General features: G+C 43.5%; 1 protein-coding gene across 2 annotated transcripts; it reads right to left on the bottom strand.

Annotated features, from left to right (window-relative positions):
• Positions 1 to 810: 810 nt before the first annotated feature.
• CAPN6 (calpain 6) lies at positions 811 to 25,163 on the bottom strand. Of its 2 annotated transcripts, XM_074359205.1 has the most exons (14): positions 25,002 to 25,115; positions 22,184 to 22,280; positions 18,549 to 18,728; positions 9,674 to 9,805; positions 8,445 to 8,653; positions 7,768 to 7,960; positions 7,017 to 7,210; positions 6,684 to 6,761; positions 6,390 to 6,576; positions 4,678 to 4,800; positions 4,297 to 4,499; positions 3,601 to 3,722; positions 3,094 to 3,230; positions 811 to 2,490 (listed from the first exon to the last, which is right to left on the bottom strand). In XM_074359205.1, the coding sequence occupies exons 3-14, from the start codon at positions 18,711 to 18,713 to the stop codon at positions 2,308 to 2,310; spliced, it is 1,926 nt and encodes a 641-aa protein (XP_074215306.1). In that variant the 5' UTR covers positions 18,714 to 18,728; positions 22,184 to 22,280; positions 25,002 to 25,115; the 3' UTR covers positions 811 to 2,307. The 2 variants fall into 2 exon arrangements, with proteins under 2 accessions (XP_074215306.1, XP_074215305.1); XM_074359204.1 differs by lacking the exon at positions 22,184 to 22,280 and having other exon boundaries at positions 25,002 to 25,163.
• Positions 25,164 to 25,378: the final 215 nt, after the last annotated feature.

Genomic DNA, 25,378 nt, shown 5'->3' with positions numbered 1-25,378 from the left:
AATCAAAAGTTGTTAGTTCTTTTCCTTTTCTACCTTTTTATTCAGGGAAAAAATTTCTCATCCTTAAAAGATGGTAGCACCTTTGAGCTTAATGGTAATATCATAGTGCCATCTGGTGACCATACAGAACTATTACATTATCTGTATCGGACACTTCATTTCTGACAAAGCTCTACCACATCTATGCTTAAGACAGCAGGTTCTGGGTTGGTGTTGCAGGGACAGGGAATAAGGGCTGTGCTTGAGGACCATTCTCCTATGCTTGGAGACCCCTCCCCTGCCTGAGCATCCTTTCCTGCCAAAGAGGCAGAACTCAAGGACAAAAGAGAGGAGTTTCACCCAAAGCCTACCCTAAAATGGGCCGATGGCAGATTGAGTGTGGAAGCAAGTGAGTGAAGCCTTTGCATTCATTCAGCTCTAAGGGATATGCCAGGAGGGAGGAGTTGATATCTTCTCCCGTTGGGAGGCCCGCTCTTGAAAGATCTGGCTGCTGTGACTTTGGCCTTGAGTCCAATCTCAGAGGGGTTTCAAAATCAGGTAGCCCCAAATACCATCCAAATATCCCTAAATATGGCATAGAGAAGAGCCCCTTCTCCATTCTATCAACCCTGTCCCCACCTGGATGAAGAACTACACAGTGAGAACACAGCCTAGGCCTCTGCCTCCATCAGTCTTGGGCAGTCTTGCCTCCTTCAGTCACAGGAAGCTTCGCCCCCACCCTCACCCCAACCTCTAACCGCTCCGAAACAAGTTTCAGCAGATGGCCACTCTTGCCATCTCTCCTGTGCCATCGAATGAAATCAAGACTGGTCAAGTTATTAAATGTGAACTTTATTGTGGTTTGGATTATGTAAGGCAGTGTGGTGAAGGCACCGCAGAGGTTACACAGACTGAAAAACATGGTTAAGAAAGGAGCGAGCAAAAAAACCCTATGAAATAATTTTTTTAAATGATCGCGTGCTGGACTAGACTACGTACTACAGCTAGGTTATTTTATTCATCATTGCAGAAGCGTGGAAATATTGTAGGAGGTGGGGGGTCGGGGGGGTGGGTGGGGAAAGGCTTCACGGAGGAGGTGGTATTTATGCTGGGCCTTGAAGGAGGGGTAGAATGTTGATGGAGGAGATGGAGGGAAGGGCATTGTAGAATGATTGACTCTAGAGGAAATACCGTAGAAGTACTGAAAAAAACAAGAGGGCAAACAAACATCCCCAGGGAGCGAAGCTTCCCAACTGAGAGAAAAAGCCTGAGGGGTCTGGGATGGGACCCAAAGTCTGAAGGCCCCAGATGGGGTCTTCAGTACCAATGATATTAGGAGGCACAGGACAACGAGCTTGTCAACCTAGCAGCAGCAGGAGGTTTCACATTGCAGTCAGGGGCCCCGAACTGGCTGGGGTGGAGACTCTGCCTGGATGGAGTCTCTCATCCTGGCAGTGGGTGTGGTCCTTCGTCATCCTTCCTCTTGCCCACTGACTGCCTGAACGGTAGTTCGTGCGCGCCTACGTGCGCGTGTGTGAGTGTAGGTGTGTGTGGATGGGTGGGGGACCGAGGCTCTGTCTCCCACTGCAGCTTCTTCCACTTTTTCCCTCTTGTGGCACACAGCTGGCTTCCATGGAGCTGGAGCTCAGGCCCTTCCTGCTGTCTGAGCCTCGCCAAACTCCAGCTCTTGATTAAGCACCTAGGAAGCTTCCTCAACATGAAGTTAAAACCTACTATGGGGGGGTGACTGGAGTAAGGGCAGGACTACACTTTCCGGAGGTGGTGACTGGTGGTGGTGGATGTGATGGTGGTGGCGGTGGTGGTACAGGCTGGGGACGTGGAAACAGGCTCTGGCTGCTGGGTGAAACGCTGCTGGGGGGACAGCTGCAGTGTTCAGATCGGAGCTGGGATGTCAGGCTAGACCAGCTTGGCCTCGATCACCCCTCCTCCTTCCCAAACATGCCCTACAGGGGAGTTAATATTGAGCACCTGAAAGCAGTAAAGATATCAGTAGGGTGTCCAGGCTGTTGTCATTGTCCTGCTTGAATCTCACCCCCGGAAGACCCAGAGATCTTTCCTTGGCAAACATCTGTCTGATCTCCAGATAGGACTGTCACCTCCCCCCGTCCAGCTGCTGGAGGTATATAGGTTACGTAGCTACTTACGCTACTTGGATCGGGAGGTATGGGGAACTTATCAGAAGAAAGGAAAAGTTAATTACTGTGAATTTCTTTCGTTCAAAAGATTATAAATCTTAGCTAAGAATCAGCCTCTGACAGAAAATAAAAGGGTGGGAAAGCTCTGTCAGGATTCTCTGGAGCTGGAGATTTAGAGCTCAGTGAGATCATCACTTGAAATAACCTTGAAGCTGATGTGGCCTTGTTTCACTTTGGCAGTTGGGCCACCCTTCTTACGCAGGTACAGAGATTTCAGATCCCGGCAGTCACTGGGGTCAGCATCCAGAGTAACCTGCCCCAGGAACTGATCACAGAATTTTCGTCTGTTCCAGACCTGAAAAGACAAGTCAAGAGAATGAAGATGAGCAACCCTCTGTGACATTGGACTTGGCCTAGTGGCACCTAGAATCTAATGCTGAGCTTAGAAAGATCTGCTCAAAAACCAAGAGACTATCTCTCTTGATACCTCTCTGGCGAAGGGGAAGGCGCCTGAAAGAGCAGAGACAAAAAGCCAGCAGACAGAGCTCTGGATCAACCTTGACCTCTGATATGGCTACCTAAAGGCAGCTGGTCAGTAGCGCTAAGTCAGAAAAACAACCAAACTGTAGTGGTCCGTCCTGACAGAGCAGGATGAGGGTCATCTGAACTGGCACGTGCTTCCCCACCTGGGACTTTACAGTTCACGTGTTAACGTGTGTGTCTGCCAGCATGTGGACTTCTGCCTGTGATGAAATAAGCAGAGGAGAGGCTATTTAGGATGGAGATGAGTAAGGAAATCAGGGAATGTGCCTGGTGGGAGGTGTCTTTCAGTACAACACAAACAAGCAAAACACTGGGATAACCCTCGCTCTGTATCCCAGACATCTGTGGGGTACTTAGGATCTTAGTACAGATATTGAATAGGAGACATCCTGGGGGATCCTGTTCACATTCTCACCTGCACTATAATAGGAATGTCAGTGGTCCTTCGGTAGAAAATGGCCTGGGTGTCAAAAATGGCATGAACAGTATTCTTTTGAACGGGAGAACGGACTTGCTCCTTTCCACACTTGATGACCAAATATGGGTTTACAGCTGGAACAAAGTAACATTTATTTTTAATGTAGTGATTAAAGTTCTCTTTTTAGATAATCAAGAGACTATCTCACTAAGTCTATTCTGGGACTTTTAGCATAAGACCCACATACCAGAATGACCTAGGACTTTGGTTCTTACTTCCCTTTTCTTCTCTATACTTTATATAGGAATAGAAAAATAAATACTAGCTAGGCCTTGCGCAAAGAAGCTTACATCCCATTTTCTGCCTTGGTTGACAGTCATCTAGACTTGACTTCTCTAGACTGAAAATACCACTGGAGACAATGATTTGTGAGCAGCTTTTCTAACCATGTATGTGATACCTGGGACTGAATTTTGCCTTCCCAGAGACCCCTGCAGTTCTTACTTTCATTGGCATACTTCTTCTCCAGGCCCTCGGCACTGTGCACTGTAATCTGGGTGACAACCTTTGGGTAGCCACGAGCCAGATTCCAGCAGGACATCTTCGGCATGTCCAGAGTCAGCTCCCTGGAACATCAAAAAGAAGACACGTCATTGATGACGAACGTCCTTTGATGAGGAGATAGGCTTGCCAGAGCAGACCTTGTTGTTGAAAAACATGAAATGCCGAGTGACCTAGCCCATTCCTCTGCAGACATGCCTTATATTTTATGAGCATGTTTTCCTTTCCCCTTGCTTTAAGGACCAGCAGATAAAGATCAGAGTAGGCAGGGCTGGGGTGAAAAGGTAGCTTTGGTGACCCAGCACTCAGAACATAACAGGGGAGCAGTGAGGAGTGCCAGCTGTTTAAGAGAAGAGACAGTTGGCCAGAGAACAGAAGATAAAATATAAGTGGAAAAGCTTAGGCTATAGGCCTGTTATCCTTAAATGGCTACTCAGAGCTCTGAAGCTCAGACCTCCACAGGGAATTTCTTGTAACCCACCCACTTCGAGAAATATTTCTCCTGCCATCATTTCCGTTAAGTCTGACTTGAACAAGTTGTCCCTTTGAGTGTTCGCATAGTAGGAAAGGGCCAAGGGGTTAAGGAATGGAGGCAGGGCAGAGAATAGGAGTTGGCAGGGCTGGCCAAGAAAACAGAACCTGAGCTGGACAGGCACTTCAGAGAAGATTCGCAGGAGAAACTCGCTGGTGCGGCCGTGCTGGAACATGGTTGGGACGAGCACATAGTTGCCCTTCTTCAGGTACTTGCTCAGAAACACGGTGCGCGTGTCAATGTAAGTGGAAGTCCCAGCACGCTCCTGGATGTAGAGGTGGTGGAGGCGGAACTTGCGGTTCATCTCCACCTGGAAATGAAGGAGATTGAAATGCTCCACTCCATGCAAATCATAGTTTTTGCATTGGAGGATCCTAGGTCCTCTACTTTCTTTATCTCTGGACCTGTCTTCATTCCCCTCCACCCAAGCCATCTTAATTTTGACGCTGTTTGCCATCATTCTCTCTGCTCCAAATGCCCATTCTTACCTTGAAGAGCTCAAAGCCAATGATATAATTGTCGGGTCTTCCCATGCGGCGGTAAGTACGCAGGTCCTTTTGCTGCAGTGACATGATGACCTTGTGCCCATCCTCAGGCACAGTGAAGATGTACTAAGGGAAAGAGGCCAGCAAGGAGCTTAGTTAGTGCTTCCATTTCAGAGGAACCAGCTCAAATTTCAGGGAAGAACACTCTGCCTTGGGAAGTAGAGACTTGGGTTATTTTCTAGGTTTTACCATTGACCAGACAGTGAGGCCTGGGATAACTCCTTGACTTGCTAAATGTGTTGAGAGAGACAACTTCTTGCCTAGGCCTTTGATACCAAAGAGGGTATGCTTTATTTTAAGAAGTTCGGTATGGTCTTGAGTTTTCTATTTCCAAAGACAGCATTCTTGTTTGACTTGACCTGACACTGAAGCATCACCCAGGCTAGCCTCCTATTGGCAGCCCTTGGGGAGTGTGACTCGTGGAAGGGCTGGATCCACTTCCTTGGCAAATTGATGCTTTGCTACCACCATTTTAAGGAAGCTGCATGCATGATTACCCAAATATTATCTGGGGAATCATGGTACCATTGGGAAATAAGACCAAAAGGCATCAGATTTTTCTCACTGCCTCTGTCTCTGTCTGTCTCTCTTTCTCTATCTCTCTGTGTCTATGTTTCTCTCTCACTCTCTTTCTCTCAGTCTCTCTTTCTCTCTCTCCTAGTAAGAAACAGGAAATAGATGCAGAACCATAGACTCACAAGGTCCCCATAGGTCCATCCTGTGCAGGCACTCAAACTGTGAAGCCCAAAGGGCCATTTCTCCAGTTTGGTATATGTGCCTGATAATTAAAGCATTTCCAGGGTTGTAAATCAAGGGGGGTGGTAATAGGAGCTTTCTTTTCTTTAGGGACAGTTAAGGTAGAAAGGATGGAGAAAAGTATAATTTAAGTCAATCAGCCCACCAGCCTTAGTATCCTTTAAAATGGGTGGCCAGTGAGGTCCATGGAAAGAAGAGACACACCCAGGTAAGGCTGCAATACAATCAGAATTCTTCTCTCCTGTGGGTTAGCTCATCAGCACATTTGGCAATAAAACCATCAAGAATATTATAGGTTTAGGCTTTGGATGTTTGGATTTTTTTTTTTTTGCTTTGGTGTGTGTCCAGACTGGACCTCTCATGTGTCACCTGGAATAGCATTATAATGGGAGATGGATGGAATGGGGTCATTAACAGGGTATCAATTCAAATCTTGGGAAGAATGACTTGGTGTTCTAGATGAGAAAAGGGAGGCACAATGATGGGTTTCAGAAGAATCACCTGCATGAAAAAGAGGGCACCTATAGTAAATGTGCACCCAAGAGAGCAATTAGGAAGTAAAAAAAATGAAAAAGAATTGAAATGTGGCTGGAAATAGATCCTTTTTCTCCAATGTGGGACCATCACAAGGAAGCAGGGAGTGTCAAAGAGACATACCAAGCAATATGGCTAAGAGAGAGGCAACCAGGGGAGGTGGCTTGGATTTGATAAAGTTGCCAAGATACTTCTTTGCAAAGAGACACAGTGCTATGCTTTACAAGCATCTGAGCCAATCCTTACACATCTTGGTTGATGAATATTACACAAAAGCTGTAAATGGGAGAACCGATGTCAAAGAAATACTCCAGCTTCCTATTGCGTTGGTAACTTGAAGACAAAGAAAAATAATTGATTCAAACCTGGGGATTCTGCAGGAAAGTGTCACGGTTGTTATAGCAGCCTCCCGAACGGTTCATCAGGGGGTCATCATTCACAGTCCAGCATCCCACCACTGATTCCAGCTCCTTGCGGCCAAAAATAGGGTTGCTCACATTGCGGCAGACACTCAGTTCATGAAAGTTGCGGCAAAAGTCCTCCAGGCTCATCCTGAATGGAAAGAGTGCAGGGAACAAGTGCAGCTGGTACTTAATGCCTACCCCTGTAGTTCCATGTGGAAGCCCCAATTCCCTGAGCACAGAAAAACCTCTCCTCACCAAAACTCTCCATCATCAGACATAACAAGCCCCAGGTTCTTGCGATCTGCTGCCGTCAGTTGCTGCCACTCCTCAGAACTAAAAGCAAATGAGCAAAAGGATAAACCATTATGTTTGCCATTGACTTCCCACAGTAAGCAGGATGCCAGAGGAGCAGAAGGCATGGGTACAGGGACAGCCTTGTCTCACCTCTGGGTAAGTCACAGACCCCACACCCAAGAAGAGCCCACAGATGTCACTAAGCATTGACAGCCCACTAACAGTCTGGAGGGATGGGTTGGGAGAAAGTATTGGGCTTTGGGGATGCAGCCGTCAAAGTGGAATGCCACTTACATCTCACTCCAGGGGCCACTCCATTCCTGTCTCCCCAAGGGGTTCCTCAGGCGAATCATGTACAGCTTCTCAGTGCTGAAGACTTCCACAAGCCTTTCTCCAAGACGGATCTTGCGAATATCAGTCATGGTGTAGGTATGGCCCTTCAGTAGGCCCCAGTCAGTTTCAACTTCTTGTTCTTCCTGACTGGGAGACTGAGAGCAAAGAAAGATACATAAGGGCACAAGAATTGGCATACCCAAGACCTGGCTCCTTCTTTTCATTGATTGGTTTACCCTAGTAGGGTTGAAGCTAGTTCTCTCATGCAGATGGAAATTTGATCCTGCTGCCTAACTTGACACAAAGCAAGCCAAGGAAAGGAAATAAAAAATTTAATATAACAATTCAAACAATTCAAATGACCCACAGTAGTACATTGATAGGAACAGCATTAAAATTTGGTGGGGCTGGTTTATTCTTTAAGCAAACAGCTATAACCTCCACACCTAGAAGCAAAGGAAGGAGGAATAATTTAGCAGAGGCTATTTACATCAGCTTAGATGGTGCATCGGCTCCCAGTGGGATGACTGGTACAAAAGGGTAAAACGTTAAAGTTCCTTAGCCTCTGTGCCAGGGCTCAGTGCCTATTGTTAGCTTTCTGAGTTTCTTAATGGCTTGTCCTGGATCTCCAGGGTAAGGGTGATGTTCCTCACTAAATGTTATGGTCTCCTCTGCCAGAAGTGAGCAAAGAGTGGTTTTGGTGAGTACAAACCTCAATGGAGCAACAGATCAGACCTCCTTTGGTAAATGTTTTGTACAGTTCTCCAAACAGTTTGTACTTCTCCTCAACGAGCTCAGTGTATCTTCCCTTCTGCATGTCAACAGTTTCAGCCAATGTGCCGGTGAAGTCCACGATGATATCAGTGGTGGTCAAACCATCCAGGGCTTCATAACAGCCAAGCAGTCTGGGGGTAAATAGGCAAGGTTCTTTGTAAAATAATTTTTCCAGGTCAAGGACATCTTGTTCCCCAAAATTAGAACACTGTTTGCCCAGCTAACTTTTCTCTAGGTATGAAATGAAAGCTATTTTGAGACTATAATCAGATTTACAGGCTTAGGCTAGGTTGATCTAGGACAGTCCATGCAGAATTTCTTTCTACAGGTAAATATTAGACAAAGAGAAAATCTTAGGCCATAATGGGATCTGCGGATCAGCAGCAGGAAGGGGAATCTGGGAGCAGGTAGGGGTTTACTGGAAATCAGAATAGCTGATTTCTTTCTCATCTAGGATTATGGAGGGCCCAGGCCCAAAGCAATGCCTTGGATCTAACTGATATCTTACCCAATTTAAAGTTCAGGGCTAAGCTGGAAGGGCATGAGTCCCAAGACAAATGTGGCCTTTCTTTCCTCCTGTAGCCTGACCACTGACTAGCCAACCCTCTTCCTTACTTTGCATAAGCTTTTTCCAATAGAGCATTCCAGAACTCATTCATGGAGGTGGAGAAGGAGAAAACGAGATCTCCATTGATGGTGGGCAGCAAGTCATCAATCACCACTTCGGTCCATTCTCCAAAATGCCAGAAACGGAAGCGAAATATCCCAGCATATTTATCTAGTTTTCGAGGGTCCCATTCCTGTTCCTTATGGTTGGGAATTGTCTGGAAATATAAGAACATTCAATCAATCAACTTATTCACCAGACTATATCCAAATATTGAGATTACAGTTGACTTATGGCAAATCCATGTGGCAACAGAAAACACATCAAATGTACTGGGTTTGGGTCAAGGTTAGGAAATCCCTGGTAGAGCATTTTTTCCCACAATTTTTGCTTACTCAGTTGAGTTTTGCTGAGGATAATATTACCATGCCTTCCTTGAATACACACAGGGTGATTAGGGGCAGTAAGTTAGGGGTTAAATTATTTCCCACAGATAATCTACCAACATATGTCTACACAACATATTCATGGTTGCCTGTTTAACCACATAAACAGGCATTTTTAAAAAGCAAAAGCAATCAAAATACAAGGTCCCTGGTGGTTTCAGTTTTTAAAGATCTGTCGTAAAGATTTCATGCAGATTCCTTAGACTATAGAATTCATTCACATCTTGAATAAAATTACATTTGAGAAAGTCTCCTTTTTAAATACAGTTACATATTAATCTTCTAAAATTGTTTTTCTGAAGAAAACTCTTTGTCCCAAGTCAACACTTCATTGCCTTGGACTCTAGTTAAATGCCAAAGGAATTTTTGTACTATTAATAATTTATGAGAACCTTTTCAAGGATCTATTTCCATCTTTCTCACCTTTTCTTTTATTCATATCTGTTAGTGACTTCCTGGCCCCTACTGGCTTTTTAACCCCAGTAGGTACAGAGAATACAAGTATGTGGAGCTACTGAGCCAAAGAACTGCAAGTGGCAAGAGATCAACTAATATGTGTGACAAAGCAAATAGAGTAAAATATAACCATTAGAACCTACGTGAATATATGGGTGTTTACTGTAAAATTCTTCCAACTTTCTGGATTAACAAAAATTCTCATAACAAAATGGAGGGAAATCACCTCTGACTTCAGGAATTAAACAATCAAGAAAGTTACGAGCTGACTTTTCCTAAAGTTACTAAAGACAAGAAGGTGGAAACCAAGTGAGGTCCCATAAGAGAGGGAATACCTTTGTCCAGTGAGACTCCTGAACAGCCAAACAGGAAAACGCAGAGACCATTGGCTTGTGCCCTAGTCTCCCTTGGATCAGCTGGTGGTTGCTGATATTGCCCACAATCAGACGGGGGTCATCGCAGATGTCCTGTGGATACAATAATTTGTTCTAAGAATCTGGGAATTGTTTCTCAAGAGTCAATGTGATTTACAATGTTGTGTCAATTTCTGGTGTACAGCATAATGTTTCAGTCATACATATATATACATATATTTGTTTTCATAGTCTTTTTTCACTATGTGTTACTACAAGATAAAATGTTTGTAGAAGGAACTCTTTTTTTTTTTTTATTAATGGAGGTACTGGGGATTGAACCCAGGACCTCACACATGCTAAGCATGCGCCCTACCACTGAACTATACCCTCCCTGCAAGCAGTGAGATTTTAAAGCGGAGAATGTGGGATTAGCACGTTACATTCTGATCCTATTTGTCAGGATGAGATTTTCTGAAGCACCTGTGGTTGGAAGGATGATTGCATTTGAAAGACAAGGCCTGATGAAGGTGGGCATTAATGCTTCTCCTTCTCTAGGAAAATGAGTTAGGAGACCTTATACATGAAGCCCTTTCCTAACATAAAGCAAAGGCAACAGTGGTCTCCATGGCAACTAGATTTCTGCACATCTTTGGATGAATACAGATGGCAGCAGCATGAATAGCGAGTGGTAATAGACCACGCACAGGAGTGCTTCAGCAGACGCACTTCCCACAGCAGATGTTCTGCGGGAACTTGGACAGAGTAGGGGCAGTATTTGTTTAGGGTTTATGTGTGTGTCTTTCCTTAACATATCATTAGCTGTGCCATTCCCCTGCAAGTAGGAAAATGAGACTCAAACAGTACAATTACAACACAATGTAATGAGGGTACAGTGGAGGCATTTTCAAAGTATTATCAGTGCCTAAAGGAAAGATCCCCAAAGTTTCCCTGGTGGCAGACAGAAGAGATTGCATAGTGGTGGTAAAGGTCAAGATGAAGCCTTAAGAATGACTAGAGTTAAGTAGCTGGACAAGGGAGAAGTATGGAGGCATAACGAGTAGAGAGACAGGCATGGACAAAGGCAGAGCCATGTACGTGACACCACATAATTGACTACATGACTGCGGGACTCAGAGTATCAGCACTTGCAGAGTTCAAAGGCAGGAAATACCAATGAAGTCTTGGGTAGATGAAGAAAAGCTCGTGGAGAAGGCTGTTGGCCAGTACCTTGACATTCTGCTTACCCAGCAGAAATAAATCCTAGTCTCAAATGGAAAGAAAATCTAGACATATATCCTTTTAAAAATTATTAAATAGAGACAGCTACATTTTTCTGGTTCTCAAACCCCCTTTTTAAATGGACATAATTCTCCTTGATGAAGGGTCTGGTCTACAGAATAAAACATTCCTTATATTCTTTAAAAGCCAAAATAACTCTGGAAAGGGATAGGCATTCTGGGCAGGGATAAGTCCAAACTGAAGATTAATTGGTCATCCCTCTGCCAAAAGGAGAGAGGTGGGTTGTCAGCTTTGGATTTTATGGTCTTTTTTTTTTTTTTAGATGCATGTCTGGTGTCTCATTGTAACTTTTTTGTCTTAGGATAAGACTTCTATCTTACTTAATTTTTAAATGGGTTGGGAGCTGCCTGTTTTGCCACTTATTGAACATAAAGCAGGTATGCTGGGTTATTTAGATCCTGATATCCTTTCTCTTCTGATTGTTTCTTCGCCCCTTCTAAGATGAAACTAAACAAAGTTTCTTCTTCCTGGGTCAGGTGTTACCATTGTATTTGGAGCAAGATGTAAAGTTATACAGTGATTTCTTGGACTTAGATGACGCATATAATAATTTCCTATCATGTAAAAACAATAAAGCGAACATTGATATGTGGAAAAGTGTACTTTTAGCTTATTAAGGTAAATTATTTGCTGGTTTTATGTAGAGTTATTAGTGCTTGGGGTTACATTACAGTGTCTTTAATTTCCACAAGGCTTTCATTTCACAGTAGGGATCTAGGATCAGCAAACACTTCTGGCATGTCAATTTCTACTTAAGACATAAAAGGTCACATAAATAAACAAAAACATGTAAGCAAAACTCAAATTGAGGAACTGGATAATTATTCTCCTGTAGACTAAGCTGAATGTGATTTATATATATATAAAATACATAGTATATATATATGGTGTGTGTGTGTTTATGTATAAACCTGTGTATAATCATGGGAGAATATACATTTGGGTAAAAAAAAAAATCCACTTTATTTTCTATTTCCTCTCATAAACTGGCCCATGCACCAGTTTTACTTTACCTCTCTTCACACGTGATGGTTGGCTATAATAATGGGTTTTAAAAAATGATAAGCTAATCGTCCATAGACTGTCAAAACTGGAAGGAATTTTAGAGACAATTTAGTCAACCTATTTATTTTACAAATGAGGAAACAGGCTCAGAGAAGGGCAGTAAGTTGCCTCTCCTGTCATTCAGCTAGTTAGTAGACCTTCGATGGAAGTTTTAGGTTCTTCAGAACCACATACAGTTAGAGAAGGAACCTCTGGACCTTAGCTGGTCCATCCTTTTGCCTTCAGGTATATCAGTGGCCACCACATGAAGGGTAATATAATGTGGCTCTTCAGGGATGGAGATGCAACTACCTCTCTCAATCATCCATCCCCGTGTTTTATGCCTCTTTGCTTAACGCTCACCTGGAAGCTCTCCATTGTTCTGGAAGACTGACTTAACACATGTCTCAGCTTTTGGTTCCAGGCTAAATATCACCAATGAGTTTTAATCTCCTCAATTTAGTCCATTAAATATGAATCAATCTCTCATGTATGTCAGCACCATGATGTGAAACAGGGGAGAAAATTTTTATTAAGCCATCTTTTTTTTTTACCTCTTTAAAGTGAACGACTAGAAAGCAACCAAGGAGGTAGAAAGGATAAAGGGTAATGAACTAACGCAAATCCAAAAGCCAAACAGACGTTTTGGTGACAAATTTGAAAACAGTGAAATGGCTATTTATTGGATTCTCCTCTAGATTTGGACAACTGGGTCTCCTCCTGTGGAGGTGAGGAAGCAAGGCTAGAGAAATTTTCCTGCAAGTCAGAGCTGAGATGCAGAGCGCAGGTGGTGTATTTCAGCCCAAGCTCTGCTGGGATGGTAGGGAGTGGAGAGGGAGGAGAGGTCACAGCTCACACAGTCACATATTTGGGTGGCTTGAGAGGTAGGGAAGATTGCTGAACCCCTAATGGTTCCCAGCTGTGTTGGCAAGTCGACATGATCCTTGACCTGGGCTGTTTGTCAAGGCAAAATAATTTCTTGGGGGGAAATACACAACAAGGAAGTCGAGCACCAAGAGTAAATCCAGGAATGGTCTCTGCATACCCCCATCCTGAAGCCAAAGCCTTCAGCAAGAAAAGTAGCTTCTCTAGAAAATATGTTTTCTTAGCTGAGCATTGAGAGACCCTCCCATTGACCTTACCTCATATCCCTCCCTAGAGACCTCTACTGGGGGTAGGGGGGTTCAGGCATACAATTATAAGCCTTGGAGCCCCACATGTGTCACTCTATGTGGATCTCCTTTCACCTACCACGTTCACATCTGCAGCAATTATTTTTTTCACGCAGGTGAAATTTGCTGACAATAAATATTGAGGTCCAGGGTAAACCTCAAGAACCACAGTAAAATGAAAGGCTGCCTGGAAAACCAGCAGCCAGAAGAGTGGAGGCACTTTCAAAAGTGCTACGTGCAGTCTAGCAATACTGTGGGGGTGGAGGCATGGACACTTGCAAGTGAGGCTGGCCCTGCAGTAGGTACATTATGACTAAGTCCAGGGCTATAAAGAGTCTCAGAGCTTAAGGCTGCCATTCAGGACCTGAGGACTTTATTGATAGCCTAGGTAGCCATTATCTTATCCTTAGAAAATTGTACCCTCCCAAGACAAGAGAGTTATAGGTGGACCTAGGCTCAGGGACCAATGGTAGACCAGTTGCACAAGGAGTCCACTTTACCCACTGGGGAGTTTTGCTTCTGCATGAAGATCTTGTCATTGGTAAAACATTCTCTTCCTTCCTAACCTCTCCAAGGAAAACTCACTATGGAGCCTGAGAATAATATGTTAAGCCTAACTTTCACTTCCAAACTAGACAATGAAGTCACTACATAATTATCTTCTTATCTGAACCTTCTGCTAGAAGACTCAAGGTATAAATCCCAAACTGCTTTATTGGGAAGAATTTATATATCCATGCAACGGAAGACAGTTCAATAATCAAAAGGAACAGATACAAGCTACAGCATGGATGACCCTTGCAAACATTATGCTAATCAAAAGAAGCCACTATATTTCCATTTTAAGTGAAATGTTCAGGATAGGCAAATCTAGATAGAAACTAAAAGTAGATTAGTGGTTGCCTGTGACTGGAGGGGGAAGGGGTTTACTCACCGCAAGTGTGCACGGGAGATCATATTGCGATAATGAAACTGTTCAAAAACTGGATTGTGGTGATGTTTGCACAACTCTGTACATTTACTAAAATTCATTGCTTTGTCTACTTAAATTAAAGGTGAATTTTCCAGTATATAAATTGTACTTTGATAAAGCTGTTAACACTTTTGAAATTCAGAATCTATAATAAATAGGATAGATGGAAAGAGTATGGGACTATTCAACTCTCTTCGACTGTATCAGCTGCTGAAAACAGTACTACTCAGGTGGAAGGTCATGGTCTCTGGGAAGAAAAAGAAATCCATGAACAATCTAGGCCAAAACTACTGTACACAGGTGTCACATTGAGCTGGGTATTGGAAATTTCTATTAGCACATTCCTGCACGTGCAATCTATCACCAAGGCCTGTATGTTCTGCTTCTACTGTCTTCTCTCAACCTTTTCCTTCCATTCCTACCACCTTTGCTTTCATCCAGAACCTCACCAGCCTCTTCCCACGCAATATACCTCCAAGAAGGATATTCGCTAGTGGAAGATCTGAGCAAGAGCAATGGTAGTGGGGGTTGAACTCAAAACTCAACAGAGAGCTGACGGATCTTGTGCAGGTGCCTTTGCTTCCCCCTCAGCTGGCTGTGCAAATCCCCATGAGGCCTTGCTCCATTTTAGTCAGAGATTAGAATTGTCTGACACTATTGTAGCTGGGCATGAGTCAGTCAGGGAAAAAGCCAGAGGCGGGTAAGAAGGGAGAGTAGTCGGAGGGAGCTGGAGAAGAGATTTTTTGTGGGAATTTGGCAATGAGATTTCAGCCTAAAATTCCTACCTGCAGGAGATTTCAGCCTAAAATTCCTACCTGCAGTCTTATGATCACACTGCAACTCAGTATAACTCAGCTCTTAGAATTGACTAAGGCTTTGTATGTTGAAGGCCCAGGAGGATAGGAAAGTTCAGGAGCACGTGTCTCAGGCAATATGCCTGTGCACACAGGAAGTTAGGACAGTAGCTGGGGGCATTAAGGAGAAGGATTTCCCTCTGGAGGGTATGAACAGATGAACTGGCATTGAACAATTGCAAAACACTCTCATAATCCCTGCCTATTTAAAGTGGCTCCTTAGGACACAGCAGGGAAATGGCGAGTGGGATGAAGGGGAACTCAGTCCTTCCCTAGGATGGGGGGACTTGATGGAGTTGGTTGATTTGATGAGCAATGGTGTTTACAGACATGGACGCTTATAAAGGTAGAGGCTTTTCAACACAGGAGGGGAAAGAGACGGAAAATATCAAGTTAATTGTGCCTCTTCCATTTTAGGGACCTCAGAAAATAACCCTGGTGGAGTACGAGGCTGTGTGGCATGCCAAGGGGACAAGATGTCTGTAAGCTTCCCTGCAGACGAGGATCTCAACCTTGCCAATGAGATGGGTGAGTCCAATGACCCATCTGGTCTTCCTGAGCCAACTTAGAGAGGCCTAGGGCTGTCTCTCTGCTTCTCTGATGGGAGGCCAGAGAACTTTGACGTGGTTCTTGACCACAGGCTTGGCCTCCACTCTGGCTGGAAAGGAATCTACAGCTTTTTGAGAGACTTAGATGGTGGTCCAGAACATTGTTTTTTCCCCTACTCCCCACAAGAGGCCCCCTCCCCAACCACTCCAAACCACCCTGATCTCCCCCTTTTCAAAACCCTACATGATCTACTGTCTGTATGCCTGAAAATGGCACTTCCTGTATTCAGCATTAATTTATTCTTTAACTCTTTGATAGCTCAATATCCATCTCTTCAACTAGAATGGGAGTCCCTTGCCCCAGGCCTTGTCTGTATTTTGCACAGAGGCTGGCATAGAGTAAGCGCTCAATAAATGTTTCTCAGTTGACTCTCCCTTTGGGCTTAATTAAGACTAAGCTCAGAATATCCCCTCAAAGAGGAGAGCATGGATCAATTAATGGATGTACAGCATCAACATAGTGAGGAGGAGTGTGAGAACTCGCTGGAGGGAAGGTACATACTTTATCAAGAGACAAGGGCAAATCTATCTCCCTGACATGGCGGCACAGTAGAGTAAAAGCTAATACAGGTGTAAAATGTCACAACCACTTTGGAAAACAGTTTGGCAAACTTTCATAAAGGTAATATACCCCAAATAAAACAAAACAAAACAAATACAGGTTTTGGAGTCAAGTCTGGATTCAGATCCCAGCTTGTTAGCAGTCTGACTCTGAGAAAATTTTTACCTTCTCTCTGAGACAGTTTCCTCATCAATAAAATGAACATAGTATCTACCTTTATTTTTTACACCAGAAAAAAGAATTCCACTAAAGTGATTTTTAAGATACCTACCTTGTTAAGCCATAGCAAATAAGGATGAAATGAATGTATGGAAAACTCCAAACACAGTATCTGGGCCCATAGGAGGCATGCCACAAATGCCTGTTTCTTGTTCTACTCATCCCCATTCACTCTCTCTTCCTGACACTCCCTCACCTTGGAAGGGGTATTGCTTGCCTCAGAGGCAAGATGGAGTATTGCCATGGTTATTTAAGTTTTTTCCTTCCCTGCTAATCCATCTAGGACTCAATCCACAGAATTTGGAAGATGAAGGCTAAAGACAAAGGACTGAGCCAAGACAGAGGAAGGAGGATGTGTCTAAAGACCGGCCAGTACAGGAAGCACTGTTGGCTTGGATCACATCTGAGGAATGGCTTCAGGTTGGCTTGCAATTTTACTGCCCAATCAGATCTTCCACCTCCTCCAGGACCTCACCCCCATCCATCATTCCTTCTTTCTTCCGTGTCTTTAACCTCTTCTTCCTTACTATTTACTCCTTGGCCTATAAATATGTTCAGGTCTTAGTTTTAAAAGACACCCTCCTCCAGAAAACCTCTTTCAATTTGCTGCCTTCTTTTCAGCTACTTCTTCCCTCTTGATCTCCTTTCTTTCATACCCAGCCATCAAAAAGGATTGGTGCCCCTCATTATCACCATCTACTCATAAGAGTGGCTCCCTAACACGTATTTCTACTTTCTCCATGCATTTCTGAAAAAAAAAAATCTTAACCTCTCTGCATACTGAACTAGTGGCTAGTGAACAATGCTCATGTTCTGCAGGGATGTCAACAACTGGAGGCCCAGAGGCCCAGCAGGAGTGTAATCTTCCTTCTGATTGAGAGAACTTCTCCAAGTCTTATATTCTCACTGGCTATCATACTTTAGAGGCAAACATTGAGACATGTCCTTTGAGTCCCACAGAAGACAAGAACCTTGAACTGACCAATGTATCTTAGCACCACCTGGTGGCAACCTACATAAACAGAAGTAGCTCTTGGAAGAACTCCCTTTAGGAGTTTAAGCTGTGGAAATCTCAACTAAAGAATGCTAGCTTGCTCATGGAAGAAGGCAGACCTTGAGTTGGTGACTGAGATGGCTCCATAACAGTGCTCCAAAAGTTACATCATTAAATAGGATCAGAATTTGCATTTCATAACAGCCCTCTGGGGCCTATATACCTGGTCACCCACTTTGGGAAGAAGCCCAGGTTGAATAGCCTCCTATCCAGTTATACCCTTTAGATATAGCAAGATTGCTAATTTTTGGTATATATTTTTAAATTGAAGTATAGTCAGTTTACAATGTTGTGCCAATTTCTGGTGTACAGCATAATGCTTCAGTCATACATGAACATATATATATTTATTTTCATATTTTTCCCCAATCCTTCAGCCCCCTCCTGGCACCACCCCAACTGATTTTCTTTTTTTTATTGCTATTTATTCTCCAGATTCTGCCATCTTATCATTTTACACATTGACCTCCCACTCATGGAGGGCTTGTGAAGGAGTTCTGAGATTTGCTCTAGAGATACAATATACAGATATTCCACAGAGAACCATAGTAACCACTAATAGGTGGCTAAAGAGTTACAATCCTATTTGGATCCCACTTTGCTAATTGTGGGAGGATACAGGTGATGGTATCCAAAGAGCAGCAAAGAAGCCTCCCTCCTGTAATTCCAACTCCATCTTGTTCCTGTAGAGTTCGTTTCATGTCTGCTCATCATAAGAGGAGTTTTTCTCCTCAGTGGTCTGAGATGATCCTGAAGTTGCTGTGATAGGTAACTCAGTAAAGAGACAAGAGTAGAGTTGCTTTTTGAGTTACCATATTTACTCAAATGAACTTCCAAAAGAAAACAAGCAGGGTATAGCTGTTTTTTGTTCTAAGTTACTAAATCTGACTAAGATGCAAGCTTCCTCAAGCTAGAGCCAGAAGCACAGATCCATAAAACCTCTCATTTGAAAGTTGTCTTCTCAACTGGTCTATACGCAGTGGGCTGTGTCAGTTAAATAGTAGAGGAAGAAGGAGACTTATGATGAAAGAGATCAAGAGGGAGACAGAAATGGGAACAAGAAAGTTACCTGGGGACGCTTCCACACCACCTTCCCAGGAAGCAGTCGGTTGTAGAAAAGTGAATCATTCTCAGGCAAAAAGGTTGGATCACAGAAAAGTCTACCATCTCTGATGCACTCCTGCTTCAGTTCCTGGTACTTCTGGTTTTTGAAGAGCTTCAGAGGAGGACCCATAATGTCAAACTATGTCTAGAATGAGAAAATTATTGTTATTGAAGGAAAAAGTTCTCAAATCTTTGAAAGATCACCTGAGATTAGACAAACAGTCATCATCTCAGCGGTTTATTCCTGGAGCTAGGCACTTCAAGTTTAGCTTTAAAGGAAAAGTCACCATTTTCAGGGAAAGAAGGGTCCAGGTTCTGCAACTAATTAGTTTGGGGCTTGGGGTAAGGCACCTAAACCATTTCAGGGTCTCAGTTTCCCCATCTGCCAGATGGGGTAATAGGGACTTTAACAATCTTATCAGAAAATAGATAATAAATGCAAAGATTGCTAGCCAAACGTGGGTGGTTATCATTTAAAGGGCCATCTTCCATTTTACGTGGCAGGGAGGAGTTCAAAGCAAAGAACAATTCTAAATTTGAAGATCAAGGGGAAAAATTGCTTTACTATATTCAGAATAATTTGGTGCCCTTGAAGGGCCACACACTTTGTGCTTGAGGGGAGAAGCAGCCGCTCTCACTTCTAACAAGCCCTTTTACACAATTCCTTCCCTTTTATCATGAAAGAGCTTTGCATTTTTATTACTGGCCAGGAAGGCTAATGCAAGAAACAGAGCTCAGCAGATGGCCTCCAAAGACAAGGAAAGATAGAGATTGTATGTGTTTTTTTTTTCTTCAAAGTCTAGTGTGCAATCATTTGCCCGCGATAAAAGGCAGACTCCAAAATTCAATTACACTAATTTGGTGGACTATAGATTCTTATCCCCTGGCAATACACTGTTGTTTTCTTTTCTTAAAAAAACCTCACATGCCTAAACAGAGAATTAATCTAGTGGATCTTCAGGCCATGTCTATCAGAGTGCTCCACACTCAAATGCCCCTAACAACTGGTTTTTATGAGGGTAATTTGAAAGGCAAATTTGATTTTAAATAGCTTTAGGGTGATAAAAGGGTTTTCAATGCCTTTGCTTGATTCACAAAGCTAGATTTGTAATGATTTTAATGATCCTCTCAGGACAGTCAATGGTAAATAAGAGGGGGGTTGTAAAATTTACATGACACCAATTATTTCAAAAATATAATTTAAGGATAACTGTGTCTATATGTTATGATTGCATGAGGGCTGAAACAAAAAATCAGGCTAAGGTCAGAGTGTCTGCTAAAAAATGGATGAAATTTGAGAAAAAAAGGCTAATTAGCACTTTAAAGACTATCTGTGTAGGTTAACGCAGCTCAAAACCCAGTTAATAATGAGGCAGTTGCTATTTTATAAAAAGTGTAATATTAATCATACTGCTCTCCTATCTTATTCCATGTTTTTCAGTATCACATAGAAATGCCTTACTGGTAAAGAAGTCTCCCCATTTGAAAACCATCAAAAATTTTCATTCGCTGTTATTTGCAACCTACAACGTATGTAAACAAACTTACCCTTTCTCGGAATCCAAGAAATAAAAAGCTGAAAATAATCACAGTTTTCCCTAGCCTTATTTATTAACAAATCTTTTTCAAATTGAAGGCTATGGGACACCCTAAGTACCAAAATGCTTTTTCAGTCATCAGATTTAACTCTGTCCATGGGTTTTAAATATTAAAGTGTATTTCATTGTATTATTTGAAGTCATGGATGGTATCAATAATCAGTGTCCATTAAGCAGCGTCAGCGCCAATCTGAACGTGTGCCCAGACTCCTTTCTGGAGCCTTTGACAAATGGACCCCAATTTTTGCGTGTACTCCAACTTGTAACAAACAGTACTGTGCCTCTTGCTTTTCCTGGAAGGTTTGGTGGCTTGCCAGAGGCTGGGGACTGTAAATGGGGGATAGTCTGGGGCAATTAGGATATTTAGTTTGCCAGAACCTCCTAGTCCCTGAACGTTTTGCATAAATGAGTATTTCCTGTTCTTGGGAAGGCCTTCTGCCCCAGCCAGTCTCCCCTGTTACTCAGTCAAATGGCAAAGCAGACAGGAGCCTGCAAGGGAATCCGTGTTATATAAAGCGGGCCTGTCTACAGATAGAAACAGCATAAATTGAAAAGAAAGTCAAGTTGGATTTTCAAAACCGGTATGATCCCAGTAGACTTTATCAGAGGCAGAATGCACAGCTGGTGGGGATAGGCCAAGCCTTTTGGAAGAGGGCACATGCATTTTGGGAGCGCAGGGGAAATAAGGCATAGCAAGGTATCAGCCTCAACTTTTGACAGGCTTTCATCAGGGTACAACTGTAGTCCCATCCCTGTCGGACTTACAGGGTAGAATTGACCCCGATTTCTGACTAGGTAAGAGGAGAACAGTCTTCCATTCGCTGTGACCTTGGTTTCTTTGTGCCTCAATTTCCCCATCAGGGGAGTGGGGTTATTTATCCTGCCCTCCTTACACTGTGGCTGTCCCTAATAAGGCGGTTAGTGTACAGGTATTTTGAATCAGTAGCAAGGGCTCTATACATACAAGAGACACACTGTAAGCCCTCTCATGGCCTGGCACGGAGCTGGGCACCCGGCCATTGTTAAGGAAGTATTTATAGAATGGATGAATGCTTTATGTAGAAAATTAATGTTTGTATAACAATTTATTGTTCGAAGGAGGCATTTTGGTTCCTGCTCTCCTCATGGCAGCCGTGGTTAGTAGATGTTATCTGTGCCCTTCATTCTGTATCTGCAGAAATGGCAGCTGAGACAAGAAACAGCTAGAAAAATAGTGGGGCTGACTCAAACCCAGGTCTGGGTCGTGCCAGATATAGTGTACAGCTTTCCATCACGCCACACTGCTTCTTTTACTTACTGCCTTCTTAAAGAAGGTTTTTTTTTTTTTAGCTCAAATGAGGAAAAACCCTCCAAAGCAAACATGATACCTAACTTGGAGGCATTCTGCCTAGAATTTATTGCCATGGTGGCTATTGAAAAGGTCCTTTATTTCCACGGTTTGATGATCATGGGAGAATCTGAACCCTTCGCATCCGAGGGTTCATCAGTTAGGTCTTGGAATACTTTTGGAAACCTAGAAATGTGTAAGTTGGGGTCGTCATCAACAACTTGCCCTGCCAGCGCGTAGGAGAGTGGAGACAGGAATATGTCTTCTTTGCTATCTGACTGCATCCAGCTGTGAAGACCTTTAGGTTAGAGAGCACATAAGGAAAGTCGGTAAACAGAATCAAAGCTGGGGCTTTAAGTATCAACCAAAGAGAGCCTCTAGCTAACAAAGGAAATGTGCACACCCAAGAAGAGGGACCTTGTGTCCTGAGGGCTAGTATTATGGGTGGTTGGGTGAAAAGGAGTGTGGAGTTTTGCACTGAGATAATGGTCTTAAGCAGCACTGTTTGAATAGGGATCCACCGCCCAGAGATAGGGTATGAAGGCCGTGTGGACCAAGGCGAGCGGGAGGGGTGGCTCCAGGGTGTGGAGACTTAGGAATTGCCAGGGGATGTGGAGGGAGCCTGCCACGTAGCCCACAAAGCTGCAGTTAGGAGCGCGAGCTTTTGTTACTCACCGGACTGGAAAGCTTGGGGAGCTGGACAAACTCCTAAGAAGAAAGTCATTTGTTCTTGACCTGTGGGTCAGCCTTAGAGTAGAAACCGGATTTTGCTCTAAAAAATGAAATCTGCCTCAGTTTATTAGAGAGAGTTATTATCTGATAGAAGAAAGCCAGTCTGCGGTTTACAAATTGTTTTCGATTGGGGTGAGTGGGAGGGGGAAGGAGGGCATTTAAGGGGGAGAGAGGGAGAGAACGTGGCCCTGGGGGTGCTATTTCTGGCTGGTTTCTCCTTTTCCCCAGTTTCCCCTTTTGTGCCATAGTTGGGGCCAAATCGGAGGTAAAAGCAATTAGAAGTTTGCAGAGCAAACTGAATACAGAAGATTTAACTCTGCCCGGGCATGAAGTAGCAACCACTTTAACCACAATCAGCAGTCCCTATCCTCACTCCTAGGGGTGGTGTAATGAGAGAAATAGGGCTTGGAGAAGAAGTCATAAAAACTCAGCATCCACATGCTACACAGAGAATAGTGCTTTCCATGTCCACACAGGCAGAGGCAGAGCCACACCTATGGGCATGCATCTCCCTGGGATGTATGGCTGTTCAGATTCAAATTGTTGACCAGATAGTCTGGGATCTGAAAGGGACCACAAAAGTCCTCTGATCCAGCCTTATATAGGACACATCTACGCTGCCCAGAGAGAAGATTCTGTTCAAAGAAATTTGAAGAGAAAAAAAAGCACAAAATTTCCCTTAATTCCATTGTTGCAGAACTTTATCAAAAAATAAAAAGCAATTCAGAAGCACAAAAAGAGCACAGGTAGTCAGGAGATCCAGGATCAAGTCCCAGATACCAGCATTTAATGTAGGTAAAACGTCTCTGTCCCTCAGTTTCCCCACAAGAGCAATGGGAATAAAATGGCTTCCTCATACACCTCGGGGTGTTATTGAGGAGATCTATTATGTATGTGAACATACTTTCTAACTGTTAAGGATAAGACCAATGTAGGACAGTGGTATTAGGAAATGCTTGTTTTGAGCAAATTAAATCCCTTTTCTGTCCTTAGTGGAAAAATGAAGCGATTTGATCACATACTTTAAGTAAAGCACTCACAAACATCTGAAAGACCAATATAAAATGGCCCCTCCACCATTCAGTACCTCCTCTTTCTTCCCCCTTTCTTTTTTGGCTGACTTGCCCCACTACCCTATGTTTCCCTCTTGGCTGAATAAGCCCATCCTAAAAGTCTAATTTTACAGCCTTGTGAGACTCTAATTCCAATTTTTCTAGAATGCTGCACTGGCTGGACTCTTAGAGATACATCACTTAGTCCAACTCCTTGCTTTTACAGGAAGGTGAAGGGACTTGTCCAAGGTTATAGAGTTAGCGACAGAGTTGGCACTAAAACCCAGACCTCCCGACTCGTTTTACCACAATAAAAAAAAAAAAAAGGAGGGGGAGCCCCTAAACACAAAACCTCAAGACACCGCTTTTGAAAATGCTTATTGTCCTCTTCTTACAAGAATGCACTTAGGAGTTTTGGTTTTGAATTGCTGTCAGAAGGTGAGATGATTTCAAATCAAGGCTAATCAAAGAAACACTGTTTGGGGGTCACAAAGGGGCTTTTTCTGCTTTTAATTTAAGAACTGAAAACTCCCAAGGATACAGAAAGCCTGTTTTTAACCTATTCCTGACTACACAAGTGTTTAGACTTTTCCCTAGCCTGCTAAGGACTCTAAGGATAAATAAAGAATGCGATTCAAATCCGAAGTATTCACGCACGCACACACGCGCGCGCACACACACACAAACTGCAGGAGGAATGCAAGTTAATTAGCCACCCCCCCATAGAATCTTTTTCTAAATTCCTTCAGACTATACAATGTCCTTAATTTCAAAACAAAGATTAGCAAATGAGACATTAGCTGAATTTCAATTTAAAAAAAATTGATACAAAGCAGGATGCTTTATCCTGAAGCCAGAAGTGACTGTCAGGATGGCAGAATTTCTTTAATTTCCCATATGCTTCTCACCCTATTTCAAGCCCCAAATCCTCAGAACCAATTTTCAGTTGCAGTGCTCCAATCCTTTAGCTGCCCTCTTCTCACCCCAGGCTGCTCTGGTCAAGTAGACAGGTTAACCTCTTAGAACACGAGTGGCCATGTAGGGGAGTGGGTGCTGAGAGAGCCCCAGCTGCAAATCAAAGTTTAAACCAAAGTGAGAATCAGAGAAGAATAAAACCAGGCTGGGCAGGGGCTGATCAGGAAATAGCCAAGATCAACCTGTCACCAGGACGAGAGGACCCCGGCTGTGCAGACAGGACAACTCTGCTGCCTTTCCCTCCCATGTATGATGAACCGCCCTTGCACCCCCACTTCCAGGGCTTAAAGACCTTTTGCACATAGTGTGGCTCCAAGATGTGCCTGCATTTCAATAATTTGCCCACAGCTGTGGGTCAGTAGAAGCTAGAATGAAGCCCTGGCGATGTGGGTTCTCCCTCTCACATCTCCCTCCCAGGTTTGTCTTTCTTTGCCAGGTATTCTGAGTAACAGAAGACCAAAAAAAGAAAAAAGTAAGCAGATATCACCAGAAAAAAATCTCATTGCCAGACAACCACAATTACCCCCTCTACACCCCAAAATAAGCAATCCAAAATTCCGCTAGTTTTGAAGTTTCCAAAGTGCTATTATGCACACACATTCTATGCAGACAAACCATAAAATTACAGTTGCAGAGTTTACCTATAAAGTTCAAGTTTCTTCACCTCTTTTAGACACTAAGTTATCCAGCAAATAAAATTCCAGGGTAAGTTTGCGCATGTCCTCTCTACTCACCTGAGTTATCCCAGGAGCCTCGCTGCTGCCTCCGCTGCCTGCTGCTACCACTGCTCTTGGCCAGGTAACCCCTACAACGTCTGTTCAGTCAGTGAGGCTGAACAAAGATTCTGGCTTTCTTAACCTGAAAACTATTTGGGCTGTACCAAGCTGTGCTCACAGGGGGGAGGTGCCTCACAGAAAATTCAGGAGCCTTTGCCCCGCCTAGCAGTCAGAAGCTGATCCCGAGTCAGGAGGAAAATCTGGAAAGCGCCCCTACCAGATGTGCAGATGGGATGCCCACTCCAGATCCACCCACTCGCAAACTGAAAAACCCAGGAAGCCACGTTTGAAAGCTCTTTCTGTTTCCAGGGAGAAACAGAACTTTCAGGGAGGGG

This window comes from Camelus bactrianus, chromosome X, assembly GCF_048773025.1.
Source record: "Camelus bactrianus isolate YW-2024 breed Bactrian camel chromosome X, ASM4877302v1, whole genome shotgun sequence".
Taxonomy (NCBI): domain Eukaryota; kingdom Metazoa; phylum Chordata; class Mammalia; order Artiodactyla; family Camelidae; genus Camelus; species Camelus bactrianus.
Note: the sequence above shows the minus strand (reverse complement) of the source record. Positions and strands in the feature narration are given on the sequence as shown.